Genomic DNA, 23,674 nt, shown 5'->3' on the forward strand with positions numbered 1-23,674 from the left:
GTCCGGTGAGAGGGGTGAGCTTTTTACAAAGTATTCCTGGATGTGATTACCAGACATGGAACCTGGGGTGATACCGAGGACTTCTTTAAACTAATCTTAATAAATGGGTGCTATGCTAGGGCTTGGACGTCATGTTAAACATCTCTTCCAACCCTGGTGCTTTCATGATTCAGTGTGAGTGCTGCAGTGCACGGGTCAAGGCCAGCACGGGGAACTCGCGTTCGGGCGCGTCTCTGGTTTGACATTGCCCGGGGCAAGGCTGCGGGAGGCACGTGGCGCGGCTGGCAAGCGCCCCGAGCCGGACGGCGATAAGGAGGAGCAGAAGCGGAGGCGAAGGGTTTATCGCTGTAGGGCGGGCTCACCCAGCCCCGGCAGCAGGCCGCAGCGAGCCAGCGCCGGCGGAGCCACTCCCGGGGCGCTGTGGGCCGGGCTCGGCCCGGGCGCGGAGCGATCGCGGCCCCGGCCGGGCGCAGGCGCGGGTCGGGAGGGCGGTGGCGGCGCGTGCGCGGCGGTTGGCGTGGCGCCTCCGCCAATCGCGGCGCGGATCGTTGCGCGGCGGCCCCGCCCCCGGCGCGGTGAAGGACAAGGTGACGGCGCGGGGCCCGCGTTCAGCCTCTGCCGCAGCGGCTCCATCTTGCGAGGTGAGTCGGGGCGGCGCGGGTCGTCCGCCGCCGGGAACCGGGCTCAGCCTCGGGGCTGCAGGGCCGCTTCACGGCTGCGGGGCCGGGGCTCGGCGGCCCCGCCGTGGCGGGGTTTTCTGGTCCCACGTCGCTCTGCTCTTCTCGCCCGCCTTAGGTCGCCATGTTCTCGTCCATCGCGCCGCTCGCGCGGCACAACCCGTTCTACGCGCCGCACTTCCAGCTGGTGCAGGACGGCGTGAGAAAGCGCCCGGCGGAGCCCGCGGAGGCCTCCGCCACGCGGCGGAGCCTGGCGGCCGCGTCGGCCGACGAAGGTGAGAGCGGACGGAGGGGCCGTGGCGGAGGCGAGGCCCGCGGGCGTGCGGGGCTGGCGGTGCTTGCGCTGACCCCGCCAACGCGGGCCCGTGCCCGGCAGGGCGGTGCAGGGGATGTCGGCGCCCAGCGGGGCTCGGCCAGGCCGGGAGGGGCCGGTGCTGGGCCTACGCGCCCGCTTGGAGGACGAGGAAGGGCACGGGCGGGGGAGGCGCTGGCAGTGCTTCCGCTCTCCCGGCACTGTGTGCTGAGGAGCAGGAGGGATCCGGTTTGCCGGGAAAGGACGTCGGAAGGTTCTAGTGCAGAGTAATCACAGAAACTCCTGTAGATTTTGTCCTGGAGAGCAGCGAGCGCTTTTTCTGACTCTGCATGGCCTGCAGCCTCGGGAACCGAGGTTTTAGGCCTGTACTTCTTTCATCGGTGGAGAAGAGCAGTGACTGAAATCTGTGGATTCGAAAGACCATCTCTCCCATCGTTTTTCTCTTATTTTTTTCACTAGTTTATTCATAGCAGGGTACGTGAACATCTAGATACATTAGGGTTGTTCGCTGTTGTTATTTTTTATTTCTTTTTTTTCCTTTTTACTAGCTGTGGGATGTATGCCAGATAGCTTGCTATTTAAGATACAGGCATGCACTTAAGAGTTAAGTGCAAGTGCTTCCTGTATGTTTCCCAGTTAATTTGTCGACTTCTGAAGGTCAGACCTTGATACTTGCAGTACCACAGAATGGGTAAGGGTGGAAAGGACCACAATGAGTCATCGTCATCATCCTTACAGATCCAACTTCCCTGCTGAAGCATGGTCATCTTGGAGCAGATTGCAGAGGGCTGTGTCCAGATTCTTGAATATCTCCAGGGAGGGAGACTCCACAGCCTCTTCGGGCAACCTGTTTCAGTGTGTGGTCACTACAGGAAAGAAGTTCAGTTATTTTCAGATAAAACTTCCTGTGTGTTAGTGTCTGCCCATTGCTTCTTGTCCTGTCACCACTGAGAAGAGCCTGGATCCATCCTCTTAACACCCTCCCAAAAGTAGTTATAGACAATGGTGAGGTCCACTTTCCTTTCAGTCATCCTTTCTTGAGGCTGAACAGACCCAGCTCCTTCAGCCTCTCTTCATAAAGGAGGTGTTCCAGTCTCTTCATCATCTTTGTAGCCCTCTCCTCGACCTGCTCCAGGAGCTCCATGTCTGTCTTGTACCAAGGGGCGCAGGACTGGGCAAGCCTCACTAGGGCTGAGTAAAGGGACAGGATGGCCCTCGAGCTGCTGGCAGTGCTCTTCCCAGTGCATTACAGGACACCCTGGTGGAGTGGCCTTCTTGGCCACAGGCACACGCGCTGCTGGCTCATGGACAGCTTGGCTGCCCAGCAGGACCCCCAGCTCCTTCTCTGCAGAGCCATTTCCAGCCTGTGCTGGTCCATGGGGCTGTGCCTCCCCAGGTACAGGATCCTGTATTTGCCTTTGTTGTACTTCATTCAGTTCCTCTCTGCACGCCTCTCCAACCTGTTGAGGTCCATCTGAAGTAGAGGTGGATATTAAAATTCTAATTCTTTTAAGCTGTCAGTAACTTAAAAGCGTCTTTCTGGTTCTACTTAAAAAAAAAAAGTAATTACTTTCAGCAAGCTACCTCTTCTGAAGTACTGTGATTGTTGAAGTATTTCAGTGGAGTTGCATGAACATTCATATAATACATGAAAGAAGTTTTCACGAAATTATTTGTGGCTCTCAGTGTAGTAATCCTGCTGCCAGCTAACTGAAGCCCTAAATCGCCCTTTGGTATGCTAAATATATTCAGTAGGTTTCTTTAAAGCATTATGCTTAATCTTCATCCTGTTTGTTGGCAGTTGAGGTCAAAGGTGGCCAAAGTTTTTCAATCTTCATAATTTTTTCTGCTGAGTTCATTATTTCACGTACCCAGCTGGTTCTCTGGCTTTTGTGTTGAGAACATAACACGTTGCAGGAGATATCAGAACTTGCACAAGGTCACACAAAGTCAGTACAAGCCACACGACCTTCTGAGATCAGCTCAGGGCATCAGCCACATTGGTGCTCAGAGACCAAGTATTTTATGACCAGCTCATGGAATTTGTCCTTGTTACCGTGTCAGATTGGAAGCAGAGAGATTAAATAGTTACGATGTAGCTGTCTCAACAGAGGAGATACATTTTTATGCTATATGTATAATTTGTGTACCTTTGAGATATTTGTCTTAAATGATTACCTGGATATGTTAGAATGACTTTCTTTTCCTCTGTGCAGCATGTTCAGCTGGTTTTTTAGAAATTGTTTAGAAAATTTGACTTTACTTCTGAAATAAAAAGTCCAAGATCATCTGTGGCTTTATTTTCCTACTAGTACTGTACCACTCCAAACTTAGGCACCTCTAAAGAGCTCAAGCCTAATGGATACTGGCTTTCCTAATCACTGTACTTGAACACCAGGCTGACAGATCAGTCTGAGTAGCATTGTAATCCACATACATAAAACTCTTCTTTTCTCTGGCTGCTCTAAAGGTCTGTCCCTGTCATTTGAGGAGTATGACTTTAAATTACTGTGGTAAAGGCAATGTGAACAAGCAGTTCTGAGATCTGGCAGCATGGTAGCTGCTGCAGGGCTGTGGTGTTGTTGGCCAAAGACACAGCTAGACAGAGCTGGCCCAAACAGACCTAGAGTCTGTTCTCTGGTTACACCTGCCTGATCTGTGTGTGTTTAACCAGCCATTCTAGAAAGAACAAACTGTTTCTGCTAGCCAAGCTATTTTGGAGCTATGTATAAGTCCCAGACCAGCATATTTACAGTCTTTAGCTGTGTCTCAATTAAGAATAAGTAAGTCTGATAACTGGTTTTTAGCTTTTAACTTAGGTTCACTATGGCATCTGTGATTTAATATTTATTCTTTTAAATAAAGAAAAAGTTACTTTTTGTTGTTTGGGCAATTTTTAAAATTAAGGTGAAAAATATAAATACAAAATGTAATGTAAAATCTGGAACATTTGTGGAAGGAGTTCCTTTAAAAGTTATGTTAGCAAAGTTAGGGGCTGGATAAGCCTGCTAGTGTTATCTGCTCTGCTGGTGCTGTTGAACATCATTGTCAGCTTATGTTGGTGTTCATAAAGGAATTCACAACCAGAAAGATGGCAAAGAAGCTCTACATAAGATAGGCTTTTGCTGTCTTTTAGTTGTCATTAGTATTTCTTGGTAAGTTGTAACACTTTAATGTCTATTTCATTATATTGAAGTGACAACAATAAATTTAGCAAAAGATTGTTTTACTACTTTGAAGAATATTTTTTACATAGTGTATTATTTTTCTGTACTCTTACTCAGTATGTTGGATTTGCTTTTACGTATATTTTTAAAATGTTGAGCATAGTAGCAGAGCTGTGCTGCTAATGTGTGCTTATTTTTTACTGTTCATTGTAAATTTGAGTGGTTCTTGTTTGCACTCACGCATAGTCTCTGTAGCTTCTTCAAAAATGGAAGAAGGAAATGGATTCTTTCTTTCCAGCTCCAGTAACTTTGTTGTATAGCAATATGTGAAAATTAATAATTATTCTAAGATTAAATGATTTTATACACAATATATACACTGTATAGGACAGTGCATATGAAGTATCTCTTGAATAAATGTGACCTGAAAGATTCTTTAATGAACCTTATAAATTGTATAAATAGCAATCTGCTGTTTCATTAAACAAGCTCTATACATGTGAGATTCTGTATTTGAAAGAGTTTATAAAAAAATCTTTGTAAATAATCTGAGAAATATGTGGAAATACATCTGCATATGTCCAACACCAAAATTGTAGCTTTTTATAGTCTCTACTTAAAAGAGACTACTAGAAAAAAAAGTCTCTACTTAAACTCTACAGAAGTTAAACTGTCATAGAATATTTAACTAAAGAAGCTTGGTCTTTTGAGTACTAGAGGAATACTATTGTTATTTCCTGGATATAAGAAATTGTTGGGCATTGCAACTTTGAGTCATAGTTTCTTCTAGTAACTTCTGGGATTAATTTCTGTGGTTTTAGTGTGCTCTGAGCTAGAACTTCAGTGTTTCTTCCTTTGCTTATTTAAAGGAGCAAATTCAACTTGGAAGGCTTAGAATCAAATCTTTTCAGTCCAAAATGTTTTAATTTAAAGCAAAATAATCATTTTGCATTATAATACTATACTCAAATGATACAGCATGGGAGATTATTTCAGTTAAATTCTTTTGAGAAAGTAGCACTTAGTTTTGTTTCTTTTCTGTTTATTGTTACCATTTATGATTGATCATATATGTGTAATTTTTTCCAATTAACTAGAATACAGCTGTGCCTATGGCTCAAACAGATTCTTTATCCTTTGTGGCCTTGGTGGGATTATTAGCTGTGGAACAACACATACGGCCCTGGTTCCTCTAGACCTGGTTAAATGCAGAATGCAGGTTTGTTCTGCATGTTGGTATGTGATGACAGAGCATGTTCAGTGTGGTATATTTAATTACTAATGAGATGGAGGCATAAACCATACCCTGGACATGGCTGTCCAACAGTGCATGGAGTTGATATAAAAGCATGGTGTGTCTTTATTTTTTGCTGCAGAATACAGTTGTGAATATGGCTCGCTCAAGTTTTATGCTCTCTGTGGCGTTGGTGGGGTCCTAAGTTGTGGCCTGACACACACTGGTGTCGTACCTCTGGATTTAGTGAAATGCCGTATGCAGGTTTGTATCAACTCAAACATTCCTTCAACTTCTGTTTTCTATGTAGACAGCATATTAAGAGTTGGTAGTAGGGATGCAATCTTTTGTGGATGAGAAGAAGCAAGCAAACTTGAATTGATCAAATTACTGCTGTAAGACTAGCAAAATACCACTGTGAAGAGGAGTAAATGTATTATGGATAATCTGGATGCATTATTTTTGACAGCGTTTACGGCACGTTTAGGTGACTATATTTGCTAAAAGACATCCACCACAGTGTTACTCTGCTGGCTGGTTAGCTGTCCAGCAATATTCCAGTGCTTTTGGAGTAAGGAAGTAGTATCTTTTGGATCTGTGTTTTTTAGCCTGGAGTGACATGCATGTGTCATTTGATCCATTAACACCAAGGATATCAATGCACGGCTTATGGATTGGATATTTTCTAATGATGCCACTTTGAGCAGTGGCTAGAACTTGATTTGATATCATGAAGGCCATTGATGCTTGCAACTGCTTTCCTTGAAGTGGTTTTTGATTAATCTAAAGGGAGCATTATTGCATTGCACTTGTGACACATTAAAATAATTTTGTGAATAGCCAGGGATGAAAACATACTAATGGATTTTATTCAGGCAAATCTGCAAGAATGAAGCAAATTAAAGCACTCCTGTAAATTTCTGGAAATATAGTAGTTCATGATTTCCCTGTTGCATAGGCTGATTATAAAAATATTTTGTTATTATAGAACTCCTGAAATGAGGAGGGAACTCTGGATTAGTCAGACCTCCTTGTCATGCTAGAAGTATGCATGTGCTGTTCTTCATGTTCTTTGGAATGGCCTTTATTTAATGTTTACCAGAGAGACTTTTTCACATTCTTGAGAGCATCTGAAATTCTGGTCTCAAACTAGGAAATCTGTAACACATCAGACATGCTCAGTGTGGGCTACCAGTTCTGGTTTATTGTACGGTCAGGGTGATGGTACTTCCCCTTCCCTCTCCAGCACTTAGAGGGAGGTTCAGGAGGGGGGTTCCATGTGGATTGCAGGTGTGATCTTGTAAAACCTGTCAGCATTTATCTCTTTACAGATCCAGTACAGAGCATGTTACTAATCCTTCCTAAGTTCTCCAGGAAGAAACCTGTTGCCTGCCCTCTCATGTCTTTTTAAGAAGAGGTCACCTTTGCCATGGTTTAACTGAAACCAGGACACCTAATAACTAAGCTTGGTTCTGACTTGAACATAGTCCCATTTTACAGTGCCTGATTAAATATCAAATTTTCTAAAATTATGTCTCTTTGTAAAATTGACAACTAGATCTTAAGTATGTTGTTCCTAGACTGCATGACAGTATACCAGTCAGTGCAGGTTGGCATGCATGTTTCGTAGCTCTTTCTAAAAGCTTTGATGGGCATCCAGTTTGATATTTTCCTTTTTATCCTTAGAGGAGCTGTAGGATGATGTCAAATATGAAAAGTAACAGTGGGATGTGACATAATTACCCATGGAAAAGTTCCTGCTAAATTACTTCCTTTCACCTGAAACAAAATTATTCAAGTCAGTCTGTGTTAAATTTCTGATAAGTTAATAAAATCTCTCTAAATTTTATGGGCAGAAGACAATTGGTGTAGCCTCTATGGCCTTTATTGCCAAGTCAAAGTACAAAGTGTGGAAGTTTTTGAGTACTTTTTGATCTGGTTTGCTCCATCTATCTTAGTCTGACTGTGTGGAGAGATCACAGAGGAGAAACAACCTTCTCTGATTAGTAATCATGTGATCTCTAGGTTTCTGGCAGTGCTTGAGTGTACATAGGTAGAGTGTGTATAGTAGATGAGATTGCTGACAGGACCCATTAAATTTTTAAAAATTTGATCTATACATAGTTGCACCAGTAGCTGCACCACTGACAGTGTTAGAACAGTGATCTCAGTAAGTCTTTTCATTACAGTTGCATTGTTAATTTGGAGAATTAAAGTGAAACAAAATTCAGTTTGGTGGTTTCTGAGTATTGAGGAAGAACATACTGGCTGTTAAAATAAGTCAGGGTTTGAGAGTAGCAAGTAACCATTAGTGTAACTTTGTGGTGTGTACGTCATCTGTCCAGGGAGTTATAGGAAACCAGCTGTCTGAGGAATACAAAAACTTAAAATTTTGGATGGGGGTGTGAGAAGGAAAATAGCTATATCAAACATTTAACTGTTTGTTCTTTATAGGTTGATCCACAAAAATACAAGAGCATCTTCAATGGATTTTCAGTGACAATCAAGGAAGATGGTGTTCGTGGCTTGGCTAAGGGATGGGCTCCAACTTTTATTGGCTATTCCATGCAAGGGCTTTGTAAATTTGGTTTTTATGAAGTTTTCAAAATCTTGTATGGCAACATGCTGGGAGAGGTAAGCCTTAAATGTTTTTTGTAAAGCTGTATGTCTGCAGCATCATAGTATAAGGAGTAATCACAGAAGCATGACTTATTAATAAAAACGTGTGTTTCAATTCCTTTCAGGAAAATGCCTATTTGTGGCGTACTTCGCTATATTTAGCTGCATCTGCCAGTGCGGAGTTTTTTGCTGACATTGCTCTGGCTCCAATGGAAGCTGCTAAAGTTCGCATTCAGACACAGCCTGGATATGCAAACACTCTACGGCAGGCTTTACCCAAAATGTTTGCAGAGGAAGGCATCTGGGCGTAAGCATCCCTTCATTTTAATTGCAATTCTTGATTTTCAGTATGTTTTCTTAACGAAGAGCTGGTGTTGTAACTAGTTCTGGCCTTAGCTTGTAATACTTTTTTGCTCTTTGTATTTCAAGATAAGAACTTAACATACTTCAGGTGATCTGTGCTGAACTGCCTATTAATTCCACATGCTCCTTAGATCCATCTTTGTGAGTATCTTTGTGCTGAGTTCTGCTGGTTAACTTCAGTTTCTGGCAGTTCCAGTCAGAGATACTCAGCAACTTTCTGGTTGTACAGTCAAAGATGCTTGAGTCATTGGCATGTGAGAGCAATATAACTGCATGTTAGCTTTCTGTTCTGATAGAAGTGGCTGTAGATGTACAGGTCATGTTTCACTATCAGGACTTGGCTGGCATGCAGACATTACCCTTACTGCACTGGTAGTATCAGTACTACATTGTTGCAATGTATTGTAATCTAAGAAGGAACTAAAGAAACTGCTGTGCAGCCTGGGGATCAGAAAAATTTTAATTTGTGCTGCTGTTTGAAGGTTGTACTTTGGAATTTAAACAACTAATTTCTGTAGGTATTGACAGCATTACAGGGTCAGTATATAGAAGTTGTATAGCAGCAATAAATAAGCTAATTCATTTCAGGTTAGAAATACACTTTCAATAGCGAAGAAAATAAAACTGAGATTTCTTCTCTCTTCTCTGGTTAAGTTTCTATAAAGGTGTTGCTCCACTATGGATGAGACAGATTCCATACACAATGATGAAGTTTGCCTGCTTTGAACGTACTGTTGAAGCTCTCTACAAGTATGTTGTTCCCAAGCCACGAAGTGAATGTACAAAAGGAGAACAGCTGGTAGTCACATTTGTTGCAGGCTATATTGGTAAGGAATCTTTAAGTTCTACACTACATTAATGGATTACTGCAAATCTAGAGACCTGTTGCTTTTCAGAGTATTAACTGAAAAGTGACATTAGCAGATGTCACTAACATGGGAGAACTTCCCTGCAGCTTTGAAATGTGCAGGAGAAGTAACTATAAAATCAGCCTGTTAGGGGAAAGTGGGTCTGTAATAGGAGACTTCTCTTAACTGCTCCTATATGTTACCAGTATTGATGGCCAGATTTAAAAATTGCAGCTGATTTAAGTGAAAATTCGCATCTTTCTCAGTCTTGGGAATCTTTTGATGAAAGGGGGGAATTTTCAATATCCAAAGATTCAGAAGTTTTTTTTGGCTGTTTTCTTCTGTTCAGAAGTTTCAGGTGGTTGTACTTAGTATACACAGTAGTGGTACAGCTAAAACACCACAGAACTAATGTCAAATTATTCTTTCAGCTGGTGTGTTCTGTGCAATTGTTTCCCATCCTGCTGACTCTGTGGTGTCTGTGTTGAACAAAGAAAAGGGCAGCTCAGCTTCACAGGTTCTTATGAGGCTTGGATTCAGAGGTACATTCTTTCTTTCATGTATTTTGGATCAAGTGTTTCTGGTGTTTAGGGGAGGAGGCATTTTTTTCATGCCATTTTATGCTGCTCACACTTTATGGTTTGCTCTCCAGGTGTATGGAAAGGTCTGTTTGCTCGTATCATTATGATTGGTACCCTGACTGCACTACAGTGGTTCATCTACGATTCTGTCAAGGTTTATTTCAGACTTCCTCGCCCACCTCCACCTGAAATGCCAGAATCTCTGAAGAAGAAGCTTGGTCTAACTGAATAGACAACTCATGGACTGACTCCTGGCTGACCCAGTGATGAGTTTCATGAAACTTTTATATATTTGACTATGTAGAAAACAAACTATATAATGTCATTATTGGTTGTGCCCTCATCTCACATGAGGGTTTAAATTCTACCACTGTCATTGCCTGAAATAAATGAGAAACAGAGTGCTTAGTGTCTGTTTACTACTGCATATGTAAGCTTCATTTCATAGTAGCAAATACCTCAAATACTCTCCTGGCTTCCCCCCTCCCACCCCAAAAAAGTTTTTTAAAAAAATACCCTGTATCACACTTTAGAAACTAGAGAAATGTTACCCTTCCACTTAAAATTAGGTTTTCACTGTTTCCAGAGAAGTGCCAAGAACCTGTCCTTGCACTTGGAGCCCACTGATCATTTGCCTGTACTAAGCTGTTACTGTGGAACAGCTGAACTCCTGAATGGCTGAGATGAGACTGGAGTCTGATGGGGCATCCTAGTCATGATATCAGTGTTTCCCACAGAGATAAAAGGAACCTTATGCATACTAGAGCTGTTTCTGCCTTGGGATGGTCATCCCAACTTAACTTATGCTTACTTGACTAATTTCTGGTTATGTTGGCTTTGAACCACACCAAAGAACTCGGCTCTTCTGATTGTCCTGTGGAATTAAACAGTAGTTGCTACCTCTTAACTAGAGAAAAGCTGATGTTAATAAAGATTTTCAAATATATTTGACTACTAATGGTGTACTTCAGCTTTACAATAAAGTAAAAATGGCTTGTCTTTTACTGTAGAGTTTGAAAAACTTGCCAGCTTTTCCCTACATTTGCTACAGCTGTAGTTTTTTATTTCAGTTATTTTTTTCTGAATTAGTATAATACTGAATTGTGGTTGAACCATGTATTTCTGCAGCTCAAGGAGCCATGCCAGGTTTTTTGGACCTTGATGTGAAGAAATACATGCTTCTCAGCACACAAGTTAAAGGAAATGTTAAGGTATTTATTTTTAAATTTTTTCTCAAGTCTTAGTGGAGGGAGATGGTGCTGCCTTCTGCATTTCACCTGTTCAATAACCCACAGCTGGTAATCACTACACCCTATCCAGTACTACTTAGCTCAAAAAGTACAGCTGGAGGTGATGTGGTTTTTTTTTTTGCAGTTCTGTGGATAGGCTGCCTTACAGTGTGTGAGCTGATGCTGAACGTAGCTTGGCACTTATGTTACACTGCTTCTTCCTCTTTTCTTGGCTCCTTCAGAGCCAAAATGACAAATCAGGCAGGTGCCATTGGAATATCATAAATGTACTGACTGCTGCATCTTGCTGGAGTCGGATGTGCCTGCTATTGTAGCACTGAGCTGCTCACCCCCTGGGAAAATCCTCCAACTTCCAAGATTTTGAATGATTATGCTAAACAAGAAAGCTGGGCCTTATTTTGAATTGTTGCCTTTCAGAATGCAGAGTAAAAACTAGAACTACACCATTTCCCTGTCACCATGACAGTAATAAAGGCACTCTTAGAGCAACTGGTATCTGCCTGCATTACACAGCAAAGTCAAATTTAGACCCTAAGTCTAAATAAAATACGTGTACAAGTACTTTGTTGTTGAATTAAAATTATCTAATGCTAAAAGTATGTAAATCTTGTTTCCCCATCGTGAATGGGAAGCTTTGAAATTATTTAATGAGTCATTAAATACTTGTAAGAGCTTCCTTGGAGAAGAGCCCTTACTATGACTTGTATTAAGACTGTTGATGTTAAATCACCTTTTGAAGTCGTGTGTATGGTGCAGCTTGCTAGGCAAAACTGTCACTTTCACGTACTGAAAATCAGTTTCTTTAGAGGCATGTTTTAACTCAGTAGATTTTTCTTTCTTTGCTGAAAGTTCCTTCTAATCCTGGGGAAAGTGAAGAACTCAAATTTTAAGGCTGGCAGAAGACTGAGACAAGCTTGGCTTATGTAGTGAGGTAGTCTGTCAAGCAGTCTAGTGCAGAGTTAAATTTCTCAAGACTCATTCTGTATGTGGAGCAAAGTCGCACAATTTTTCTCTAGGATTGAGTCCATGTTGCACAGTTGTTAAAAATACGTACAACAATAAGAGAATTTTAAGTCCATTTTCTTATTGCACACTGGTAGACCTGAAACTATCTTTTAAAGATGCTTAGATAATTTTGTCAAGGTAGACCTGAGATAAGACTACAAGGGGCAGCCAGCAGTTCCTCTTCTGTAACTGAGAAAGGGAAACTACACTTAGTGTTCCTTGCAGTGTTGTATTTCAGTGGAAAACCCAAGAGGGGGAGAGAATTGCCTTGCAGCTGCCAGCTTCATTGACATTCAGCCATAGGATTGTTCAGATGCTTGTTAGGAAAGGGTGTTGCTTAAAGGGTTGCCTGCTGGTATTTTAAAGAGGCTTCAGTGGGAAAAATGTATTAAAATTCATTTAAAAGGTCAACTTTGTCACTGATAACTGCTTTGTGCATAATGCTTGGTACATTTTCCAAAGGTTGAGATGGAGCAATGGTACTTTTGATGGATTTGCACTTCCATTGCAAGGAAAGTCCTGTATCTAAAAGGGGTACCCCATTTTGAACTTAGGTAACTCCAGACCCATCAATAAACCCCAAAGTGCTCTGTAAAACATGGATTACGTATATGCTGCTTGTGTATATTTTATGAAGGAAAAAACATACTTTCTTGCTGGTTTTGGAGCTGAGATGAGCTTTCTGGTTTAAAGTATATATAAATTTGGAGTAACTACTGCATTTGCACACGGTGTTTGTATCAGGTTGTACTACAGATGAAATGTGCTGACGCTCACTGATACTTGCGGAAATGTCTGTTGCATATCATTTTAAAATGGGCTGTAATAATACAAATACTTGTAACTCATTTACATTTTTACATAGAGATGATGTAGTTCGCAGTGAAAACAATAAACATCCTGCTTTTTTATAGCAAATATGAGTATCTTGGGTAGATGAGCTTAATAGCTGCATGGCCTTGTTACAGAATTTTTGTAACTCAGTGCTAGGGAGAAAGATACTGCTAGCAGAAAATTCTTGGCTAAGCAGATGTTCTGGTGTCTAAAAGTAGATTTTATTCTTTTGGGATTAATTTGCTCATGTAATTTTTCATTATTGATCATTTAATGCTGTTGCTGGCTTTCTGTTGTTTTTTTTCCTTTCAAGTTGCTGACAAGTACACTAATTGGCCAGTTTTGTACCTGAAAGCTAAATTAAAAGCAAAGATGGCTTGAATATCACTACAGTTTGGGCTCAATGGGATGATCTGTTTGAAGCAGCACAGCTGTAATTTTCATTATTACCTGAATCATTTGATAAAATTGCAGAGTATCACTGCATGGCCCTAGAAATGAACTAAGGGGTTGTAGTTTGACTGAGCCAATACTCTCTCCACCACTGACAGTACTAAGACAAGGAGGCTGTCTGCTTTAAATTTTTGAAAAAGACCTCACTCTGCTCACCTTTTCCACTGTCGAAGGAGCTCTCTGCCTCCCTGCTTAGAGCAGTATAATTATAAAGATACAATAAAATTTTCATTTTTGTAGTACAGTGGAGATATGTGCCCAAAGGGAAAATAGAGATTTGTAATACCTGTGTGGATTATGGGAGAATTTCCGATCACTCGCCTTACTGCTGAGGTCAGTATGGTGGTGTGACAACTTGAGATACAGATTATTCCAAAATATTTTTTTCAAGTAAACTTTACCTTTGTGACTTAATTTTTTTGTCTTGCTTGCAGCAAGAAAAATTTCTGAGAGGATTATCCTGGGAACTAAGGGTAGGAAGTCTGCATACACCTAAAGGGAAAGGGAAATGAAAGGTCCTGTAATGTTTTTTTGCATGCTTAACTTCCCTTGGAGACCACGCACAGGACTGTACACTCAGCTTTTCACTGGGAGACGTGTTCTAGACTTTGGAGGTTGAAAGTGAAATTCACAGTTGTTTATCCTGGCTTGTTTTCTGGTTGCAAGGAGTAAGTACACTCTGCATGCAGACAGACCTGTGCTGTGTCAAGGCTGCTCAGATTAACTGTGCAGCCTTGTATTTTTTTCCACATCACTTGTGTAGATGTTGCTCTACCGGTTCTCTGGTTCTGCCTCTCCAGATTCTTACTGGCTGCTGACCACAAATGATGCATTCATAAAATTGAAAGCAAAGTGAATAAAGTGACTGTAGCCTGTGATGCCTTTAATCCACAATATATTTCTTATGTAACCCTCAAACCCCTAAGATGTATGTGCATGTGTACATACATTGCTTCAGGTATGATAGGCAATGCATACTTTACCATGGCTGTTCTTTAATTTTGCTGCCTGCTTCAAATGCCATTTGGTAATTTTCAGGAGCTCACTTAAGAACTGTGTGGAACAGCAAAGGGACAGGGGTTGGTAGAGTATCTGTGGATGCTCCTAGGAATTATTCTTCTCATCTGTCAGGTGGCCTAGAAAGGGGGAGAAGAAAGGGGGAGATAGGAATGGACCTGCACCAAAAAGAGGAAAACTTCAAACAAAGTATTGCAGGTTGACTGTGGGTAAATGAAGCAAAGAAGATACAGAAGACCAGCAACATGAAGCAGACCAAAATACAGGGAATGCTGAATGAGGATCAAAATAGTGAGGGAGAGGAGCGCTTGTATCTTCCATACCATCAAGAGTCTAGCAGTTGCTAGATGTTAAGGTATGGCCAACTGAAAAGTTATAAAAGCTTTCCTATATACTTACACTTCTTGATATAATTTCATTTACAGGGATTTTCTGAGTTGCTGTATTGCTTCTAATTGATATTTATAGCCATTTTTATTCCTATTTAATGCACTTCTCTCCCACCTTCCTCTGCTAAAAGCATTCCCACTATCCTGTTAACTGCCTACTTCATTTTCAAATGTCTCAAATCTGTTGTTCTTCAGCACCTAAATAGTCCCAGTAGTTCAAAGCAGTAGCTTTCTGGGATATAAGCAGCTTCTCTTTGCTAATTCTGCTGCTCACTGTAGTATTTTACAGACTAAGAAATAATGAATGACTAACAGTTAGGATTCCTGAGCAGACACTGTGACACTGGGATAAAGCCATCAGCAGCATCATTAGGTCTTTCAGAGCATTGTCCCTATAGAGCATTCTGTGTTTTAAAGACAGAATGGTGCTGTGCAGTAATTTTAATTTAATGAGTAATTTTTACATAAAAGCCTTTTGTAAGGCTTTTATAATTGTAAAAGCCTTACACAAAGCCTTATACAAATTATTCCATCTAAATGTGTGACAAACTTTCTGGAAGGCATCAGCAATATTTCTGAGCATTTCTTGCTTTGCTGCATTTACCTTGTTAAATACTATTTTAAAAAGAAACTAATTTACAAAAATCAGAGTGAATAGAGACAAAGTACTACTGCTGTTGGACTGCCTCTTGCTTAGCTGGAAACCACAATTCTATTTCTTCCTTTGCAGCAGGAAAGCAAAACTGGAATCTGTCATTCTTGGGTCCTGCTTTCTTCATGAAAGCAAACTCTAAAGCTAAGAACATAATTTTGTACTTTAACACTGCTTTATTTTACAAAACAAGCAATTTATTAAATATAGCATCTGTAATTCTTCAGAAAGATACATGCAAAGAGGTAAGTTTTTTGTTCACATTATTATTTCTCCCTTGAAATAAGTATGACTTTTTCCTGTCCTTTCAAAGGAATAGGACAAATTTCAGGTTTAGATGTGCTTCAAAATGAAGCCTTGAAATATTGTCTATCTTCTCAGTACTACACATGATGGGAGTTAAAAATTCTCAAACACTATTCCTTAGGCAGTGGCCTTTCAGTGATCAATTAATGTCTGAAATCTTGGTTATTTCATCTTTCACATCCTTGATCTCGGTTTGAACTCTTGTTAGATTGGCCAATTTCTCATTCAGTAAAGCAATTTCCTTCTCCCGTTGCAAGACTTCCTCCACTAATCTTCCTATTCTCAGTGTTAGGTCATTTATTAATGGCTCCAAGATGGCAAACTCCTTTTTAACTTTGTACATCTTAGGTTTTAAATCATTAGCAAATGTAACTGTCTTCAGAACTTTTGCTCTGTCACCTTCAAGATTCAAAAGTCTATTGGAATGCTTGTTAAAATCGCTCCTCAACTCAGACAGTGCTGTCTTCATTTGCTCGATTTTCCTTGCATTACTGGATGCCAGGCTTTGTATTTTCGTACTTCGGTCGATGCTACTGGTAAGGAGGTCACCTATGTTTTTTACTGTTGCCTTTTCACCTTTTTCCACTTTATCTTCTAGTGTTTGCAGAGAATCTGCCAGTGCAGTCATGTCTGAGACCAGGCCTGAAATGCGCCTTATGTCAGTTTTTACTGCCACAATTGTCAATGTTACATTTTTTGCTACAGAAGCTGTGTTCTGTTCAGCACTTGAAACTGCATGAAAAAGGCTTGTTAAATTTTTCTCCAGTTGTTCTTGTTTTTTAATTATGCTGCTAGACCATGTTTTCATTGTATAAATATCTTCCTGCAGATATTTAATGTGAGAAATTATTTGAAGATCTTCCAGCTGTTTCATTAAGTTCCAAGTCTTTTCACACTGGAAGGATACAAAAATATTTCTAGCTTAGCAACTCAACGTCAAAATTCAAGCTATACTTCAATGAAATATCTTACTATTCTGACATTCAACTTGAGTGCAAACCCTGTTTCTAGGAAATCAATTTCTGTTACACAACCAGTTTTTTTTCTTGTCAGTATACATAATAAATGTTAGTACTACTTCTATTACAACAAAAAATTACAAGAAGGTACCATATGACTTTCCAAGGTGACCTCTGAAAACACAAGTCATCAAATGGAATCTTCTTCCACAGATAGGAATTTTTAAGTCTCCACGAAAGCTATTTTAGTGCAGGAAATCTCATGCTACTGCTGGATTTTTGTCTTGATTTGCTAGTTCACGCTTTTATATTTATTTTCTTATGATTGGTTCTTGGTTTTCAAATTTGAGAGGAAAAAAGGAAATAAAAAGGAAATTATCTGAGTGATACTATTTAGTTTAATAGCCAATAAATCAGGGTAGAACTTAGAGAGAAAGAAAACCACCAAACAGGTAAACTGAAACACATTCTATGAGGCTAGAATTGGTTTCATATAAATCCTTTTCTGGACATTAGTAAAAATACCATCACAGAAACCAATATTTTTAACTCTTCAATAGTGCTGGTCGTTCCTCAATAGCTCAGAACCATTTTGCACAAAAGCAAAGACCAGAATTTAGGTTGTGGAAAGTTGTGCTTGTTTCCTACTTAATGCCTCCTAGGATGAGGATTTCACATTGAATCTCCTGCACATTCAGCTTTCCGTAGGGTTGAGGTTGATGAAAGATTAGGGATCACACCACTGTCACTCCCACCACCCTGCCTCAAAATTATACAAAGTAGAAACACTAGAACTGAAACACTGAAAAAAATCTGAAACTTGTGAAAAATATTTAAAAAGCATTTCTTATATCATAGTTTTTCCTAATAGGACAGGGAACACTAAAGTATTTATTCTGTACCCTTTCTGGAGGAGCAGTTTATTTTTAATTAGATTATGCATCAGGACAGGGAAATTCACTACAATATATTTTTATTTTGAATATCATTTTTTTGTAAACAGAAATTTATACATGAGCAATAATTATATGAAACCAACACAGTTTTATAACATTGAGAAACACTGGTTTGATAGTCCCTTGAATGGACAGTGTTACTTGTTTAGTGAAGAATTCAGTGGAGTTCTAAAGAAATTAATGTACAAACCCAGACTAATATTAATTAGGTCTGATTAAGTCATAAATGTGTTCATACTGTTTCTACTAAGCAATCTCCTTTCCAGAGAAATACAAAATTATCAAGACAATAAGTCTGCAGACAATTTGTGTTGTCCCTGAGATCCAAATTTCAATGAATATCTACCAGGCCTACTAGGTAGTATTATATCATGTGTAAGTAGGTCTGTGAGTAAACTGGATATTCCCTGCTCCCAAGCACATAACTCTACTGATTTAATTACTTTTGCAGCTCTAGGTTCAGCAAACTTTGGGAAACAATGTCAGTGACATTGTTAATTTTTTTTCTTTTCAAAAGCAAAGCAATACAAGATGTATCATGTAATGCCTAACAAAGAGCATCCTACAGAAGAAAATGTTAAAAGGTTAAAATTTGTCTCTAAAGCACCAAAACGCCCCCCCCCCCAAAAAATAAAACCAAACCAGGTGCTATGTAAATGCCAGCTTATAGAAACCAGAACAATACAAGGTTCTCAGCAGGTTTTCTCTAAGGGTGTTGTATCAGAGCTTTAGCTGTTAAAAATGTACTTATGCTTTCCTGCAGCACAAAACCATTATGGTGTACAACACTTTAAAAGCAAGGTACAGCTATCTCAGCTGAGAAATAAGTGATTAATTGTTCACTGTGTTACAAGTCAATGGAAAATAATACACAAAGTAACAACAAAAGAAACTAAGTAGTGAAAGCTAAATACAAACTAAAATTATGAACTTTTTCCCCTTAAATCTAAATACTTGGCTTCAAATTATTTTTAATAAAAAAGATCTTTTAATAAATAAACTGAAAATAATCCTTAATTTAAGAAAATATTCCTTTCCTTCTTTACCAAAGTATTACTCTCTTGCTCTCTACCCTCTTTCTCAACCTTTCAAGCTGTTCCAATGATCTTTAGATCAATGACAGTCCATCAGCTATCCCTGACATAGATTTAAATCACATGATTTATAGAAAAGTGCTTTTTTATCAATGAAAAACCTAAGGCCAAATTCACTTATGCCCATTCTGGTCATTTTCTAAGTGAAAGCTTTCTAAAGTTACTTCTTCTGCTTTTGAAGATACTGCTCTGTCAGGCCCTGTTTCTAGAACAGCTAGTTCATGCTGCATTTTGATCAAGCTGCCATTGGACTGGAGGCCTTCAAGAGCCTTCTGCATGGCCACTGTATCAGACACAGTTTTCAGCATGTCATTTTCCACAGCATACAGCTGTGTCTTCAAGTCCTCTATCTTTTTCTCCATACCAAGCAAGTCACTTGACAGCCTAAGAATAGAGTGAATAGCATTTTCAATTGTTGGCAAATGGGTCTTGCACTCCTCAATTTTAGGTTCATAGTTTGCAAGTTTCTCATTCAGGTCTGTGTCCTTGGCTACCAGACTATTGTGTTCTTCTTCTAGCTTTTCAACTGACTTTGCATCCAAGTTCAACTTTTGTTCAACTCTAGAGAATTCATCATCTTCTTGCTTTTTCAGTGTTCTGATATTTCTGGCTGTACTGTCCTCCAAATCTTTTACCCTTTCTGCAAGGGATTTAATTCTTTGGTCAACTTCATTGATTTTGGAAGTAACTTCTGTATGTATGAACTTTGCTTCAGATTTTAAACCACTAGCATTTGTGTTCATTTCATCCAGGCTTCTTCTCCAGACATTTGTAACATTTTGGAACTTCTCATTAATGCTCTGCATCTTTAGAGATAGAGTCTGTTCATTGTTCTGAATATCATTTATGGTGCTATGAAGAGAAGATATTTCCTGCCCAAACTCAGTCATCACAGAGATGGATGAGGCAGCTTCTCGCAGGATACTTTCAGAAGACTCAAGCTGCATTTACAACACAAAACAATGTCTGTGTCTACTTAAAGTAAGAACAGAAAACTCTTTCCATTTATTAAGAGATAATGAAGTCCCTTAAAAACCACTGAACTTGTTACAAAGCTCCTCCATGGTGCATTTCCATGTTTCATCTTTAAAATATTGTTGATTAACCTAGCATTAAACAGTCATGGAAAAAAGCTATGTCTGTTGTTGAACTTCTATAGCATACACGCAATTTTCTGTGTTTGGTTTTTTTTTGTGTCCAAAATACAGTAAATCTCATGCAACATTCTGCAATCTGAAGTATAGTATATAAATATCCAAATTACATCATGTTTAAATGACATTATTCTGAGATCAGTGCTGAAACAAAATCACTGGCATGAGCCATGCCATGCTACCATCCTTATTGTAAGGTACCAGGGATAATTCAGCAACCACCACAGCTTTTCTAGTTGGTAATGTCACACGTGGTAATGTCTTTTCTCATTACTATTGTATTTTCTTATCACTTTATTATGTCTTCATATTATTAGAAGAGGTCTGCTACATAAAAATGCTGGTAAATTTTCTTCAATGTTCATTAGAATTGCACACAAGAGAGGACTGGTAAAATGAAACGTGCATGTATGTAAGTTCTTATAATAGTTTAGTTTCTAAAAAATAATACTGAGGTACAACTACTGTATTCACAAACTGGAACAATGGCATGGATTGACATGCTTTGTCACATGAAATAGTCTCTAAATGCCTCTTCACAGGCAAGTAAAACACATTCTGAAAACTTGTTTTAAAACAGGCAATTAAATTAACAAAATAACAATGAAGTAAGCAATGACAAATATTCACCAAAGATCATCCAATTAAGATGTTAATGATTACCTTTTCAGAAATTAAGTTTACTTTATTTCCCACATCCATGATTTTTTCAGCTTCTTGATGTAAAAAATTGTACTTTCTTTCCAGATCAGCAAATTGACCCGACTGCTGAAATAGAAACCTGCAAATTTCAAGTAAATAAACAGAAAACATAACTTCTCAATTAGTATATATTAAGTATTCCATGACTTGATTCACAGCAAATTGTTACTGGAGGGATTTGTGTTCACAAAATGTGCTAGATCAATACATGGCCAAAAAAAAAAAAAAAATTGGTCTGTATTGATACTGGAGTTTTCTTCTAAAAGAGGTATGACAGCAAGGAAGCATCCATAGATGTCTTGGCTTTTACACTGCATGCTAAGGTAACTAAGGCACTGATGCTGCTAAGATATTTTAAAACATCTTTAACAAAGGTATTTGACCTTTACTTAAAGACTCCATCTGCTGAATGGTTTATTACACAGTTGAGCAAATTATTTCACTTCTGTCCATTTATTGCCTGTCAAATTAGCACTTCCTGTCAGCCTAAGTTGCTCTCCAGGTAGATGCAGTCTCCAAAGCAGATATTTAGAATCTATGAGCAAGGCACCTTCAGGGTGATGTAACAGCTGGAGCTTGTACAGTAACTCACTGCACACCCATGTTTCCATGCTTGTCAATACTGCTACTCTTTCCCGGATCCTTCTGCCTCGAACAAGTTTCTCTAGACACTTAGCCCAAGCCCTCTGTTAATATGTAAATCATACAGCCCACAGAATACAAAAGAAAGTACTAAAATCCTCTTTTAGAGAGTTACCCACCAGCTCATCACCAGGCAAACAGCAAGGGAAATGATACTCAAACTTGTCCTTGAGTCCATCCAAAAGGAACTGTGATTATTGCTGCTCCTGGGACTTGCCAGCTTCCCATAATTACTGTGTTTCTCAGCCTTCTGTGAACCTTCACTGGTCTTGGATGAAGAAATACCTTTTTTCCTTGGCTTAACTTCAGACATTTTGTGGTTTTAAAAAGCAGAAGCAAAGGAGAGAGCTAGGAAAAAAAAAACAAAAACAGAAAGGACTGGTTTTTACTTCTTACATTTTACTTTTAAATATCCTCAAACATAAAGTTTAAGTTCACAAATACTCTAAACCTCTAAACATGTTTCTTTTGGTGTTCATGCTTCCTAGTTATGTGAACTTTTGTAAAGTATCACAACACTTTCATTTGCTTTCTATATTACAGAGCACTGCTTTCATATTTTGTCCAACTGAACTCACTTTCCAAGCTTAAGCTGATTTCATCTTTCCATAAACATTCCATCTGCTGTAGAATAAGCTATTTTGAATATGCATTTAAAATTACAAGGATTAAAAGTATATTTCTTTTTGTAGCTGATGACTGTCATAAGTTCATCAGCAATTTCACTGATGAACTTGTGTTTTATCTGTAGATTTGAAAAAGAATTATTACCTACACCACACTAAAAGGGGAAAGTTAATTTTTCAGTTTAAAAATAAAATTGCAAATCAAGCTTTAACTTAGTAGTTGTATTGTAACGATTTCATGTCATCTGTAAAATCACAAATGTTGGTTAACAAAAAGTCATGACAGAAAAATTCAGAAGATTCATGAAATCATGCCTCTAGAAAAAAGAAAAACCGTAACTTCCTCTTGATGAAATTAAGGTCAGAATAGATTGAGGCAATATGAATCTCTAGCTCACATTTTAATCATCCAAGTGAAGTACAGAGTGTAGTTTTTAAGCCTAAAATCCTCCACCATACTGCTCAAAATAGACTTGATCCTTGGCAGAGTTGCTTTAGCCTAATTTGAGACCGAACTATTGTGCTGGTTTTTTGGATCACTTTGCAGCTCTGCTTAGTCACATATCAAAATATAAATATTTGGAGATGCTTACATAGTCATGTACAGGGGTAAAAGGCATTGTTTAAAATCTAATCTGTCATGCAGGTAGCTTAGAGCTGTTTGAGCCACAGTACTAGGAAGCACGCTCCGAGCTTGAAGCATGGAGGAAAAAAAGTTTTTAATTTCCAAAAAAAATCCCACAAAAAACCAAAACCCCAAAGAAAACCAAACAAAAAAAAAAAAAAAAAAAAAAAAGCCACCACAACAGAAAAATTGTATTTTGAAGCTTTTAAAACATCTTTGGGTTCGAGAGCACGTACCATGAAGTTAAAGTGGAGAAGAAAAAAGAGCTCTGAATGGTAGTTAGGGAAAGAGTTTCACAGAGAAAAGCTCTGCTTTGAAAGGACGGCTGCAGCGCCCGGCGCTGTACAGGGGATGAGCCGCAGCTCCCCAGAGACCCTTCCGGACCGCTCTGCTCCCCTAAAGTGACCGACTGCCCCCTCCGCTCCCCCGAAGTGACCCACATCCCCTCTGCTCCCCTAAAGTGACCGACTGCCCCCTCCGCTCCCCCAAAGGGACCCACATCCCCTCTGCTCCCACAAAGTGACCCACATCTCCTCTGCTCCCCCAAAGTGACCGACTCCTCCCTCCGCTCCCCTAAAGTGATCCACATCCCCTCTGCTCCCCCAAAGTGATCCACATCTCCTCTGCTCCCTCCGCTCCCCCAAAGTGACGGACTGCCCCCTCCGCCCCCCCCCAGAGTGACCCACATCTCCTCCTGACCCACATCCCCTCCAAGCCCGCCCTGCAGGACGCCCCCAGCCCCGGCAGTGCCTCCCATCTCCCCGTCCCTGCGGCCGCTGCCCCGTACCCGCCGCGCTGCTCCGGCCTCAGCTGTGGGGGCGGAGGCGGGCAGGGCCGCCCTGCCCCGCAGGCTCCACGTTTACAGGCCCCGGGGCCCCTCCCCTGCCCGCTGTCGGTGCATCCCGCCCGGTGCGCCACGTCCGGGGCCCGCCCGCCGCGGGCAGCGATCCCGGCACGCACAGCCGGGACTCGGTGGCTCCGCGCCGGCGCGGGAGGCCGCGCGGGGCTTTGTTCGGCGGCGGCGGGCAGCGAGCGGGCCGGGCTGGGCTGGGCCGGGCCGGCCCTTCCCCGCCCAGGCCCGGAAGGAGGAAGCGCTGCCGGCACCGCCTTCCCGGCAGCTGCGGGGCAGAGGCTGCGCCTCGGGGCTCGGCTCGGGGCCGGCGGCTGCCGGAGCTCCGCGCTGCCCGCCAGGTGAGCGCTGTACCGCA

At 40.6% G+C, this 23,674-nt stretch overlaps 3 protein-coding genes and 1 non-coding gene across 9 annotated transcripts in view; 3 read left to right on the forward strand and 1 right to left on the reverse strand.

Moving 5' to 3' along the window:
• Positions 1–534: 534 nt before the first annotated feature.
• SLC25A3 (solute carrier family 25 member 3) lies at positions 535–10,204 on the forward strand. Its single transcript, XM_064702131.1, has 8 exons — positions 535–641; positions 796–952; positions 5,534–5,655; positions 7,846–8,025; positions 8,136–8,317; positions 9,028–9,200; positions 9,653–9,763; positions 9,874–10,204. Exons 2-8 carry the CDS (start codon positions 802–804, stop codon positions 10,032–10,034), a joined length of 1,080 nt encoding a protein of 359 aa, XP_064558201.1. The 5' UTR covers positions 535–641; positions 796–801; the 3' UTR covers positions 10,035–10,204.
• LOC135442883 (small nucleolar RNA SNORA53) lies at positions 8,491–8,730 on the forward strand. The gene has a single exon (XR_010438730.1). It is a non-coding gene; the product is annotated as a small nucleolar RNA SNORA53 (small nucleolar RNA).
• A 5,344-nt stretch (positions 10,205–15,548) lies between the features above and the next one.
• Positions 15,549–23,634, reverse strand: IKBIP (IKBKB interacting protein). Of its 3 annotated transcripts, none has more exons than XM_064702128.1 (4): positions 23,254–23,610; positions 21,335–21,563; positions 20,535–20,652; positions 15,549–16,603 (listed from the first exon to the last, which is right to left on the reverse strand). In XM_064702128.1, exons 2-4 carry the CDS (start codon positions 21,526–21,528, stop codon positions 15,848–15,850), a joined length of 1,068 nt encoding a protein of 355 aa, XP_064558198.1. In that variant the 5' UTR covers positions 21,529–21,563; positions 23,254–23,610; the 3' UTR covers positions 15,549–15,847. The 3 variants fall into 3 exon arrangements, with proteins under 3 accessions (XP_064558198.1, XP_064558200.1, XP_064558197.1); XM_064702130.1 differs by lacking the exon at positions 15,549–16,603 and adding an exon at positions 16,616–19,658 and having other exon boundaries at positions 21,335–21,518; positions 23,254–23,634; XM_064702127.1 differs by lacking the exon at positions 15,549–16,603 and adding an exon at positions 16,616–19,658 and having other exon boundaries at positions 23,254–23,631.
• The window catches only part of APAF1 (apoptotic peptidase activating factor 1), a 31,414-nt gene continuing 31,210 nt past the window's right edge, over positions 23,471–23,674 (forward strand). For 2 of the 4 annotated variants that reach the window (XM_064702125.1, XM_064702126.1), the window contains exon 1: positions 23,471–23,657. The gene's annotated coding sequence lies outside the window, so the exon portion shown is untranslated. The remainder of the gene's footprint in view (positions 23,658–23,674) is intronic. The other 2 variants (XR_010438665.1, XM_064702123.1) reach the window with 2 other exon arrangements.

Source organism: Zonotrichia leucophrys, chromosome 1A (genome assembly GCF_028769735.1).
Source record: "Zonotrichia leucophrys gambelii isolate GWCS_2022_RI chromosome 1A, RI_Zleu_2.0, whole genome shotgun sequence".
In the NCBI taxonomy this organism is placed as follows: Eukaryota; Metazoa; Chordata; class Aves; order Passeriformes; family Passerellidae; genus Zonotrichia; species Zonotrichia leucophrys.

Coding starts and splice junctions, on each gene's coding strand:
- SLC25A3 (XM_064702131.1), top strand. CDS start 802: ATGTTCTCGTCCATCGCGCCGCTCGCGCGGCACAACCCGTTCTACGCG. Junction 8,318..9,027: donor GCAGAGGAAGGCATCTGGGC/GTAAGCATCCCT, acceptor TCTCTGGTTAAG/TTTCTATAAAGGTGTTGCTC. Junction 9,201..9,652: donor ATTTGTTGCAGGCTATATTG/GTAAGGAATCTT, acceptor TTATTCTTTCAG/CTGGTGTGTTCTGTGCAATT.
- IKBIP (XM_064702127.1), bottom strand. CDS start 21,528: ATGTCTGAAGTTAAGCCAAGGAAAAAAGGTATTTCTTCATCCAAGACC. Junction 20,653..21,334: donor GTTTGCCTGGTGATGAGCTG/GTGGGTAACTCT, acceptor TGAAATTTGCAG/GTTTCTATTTCAGCAGTCGG. Junction 19,659..20,534: donor TAAACTTAATTTCTGAAAAG/GTAATCATTAAC, acceptor TTGTAAATGCAG/CTTGAGTCTTCTGAAAGTAT.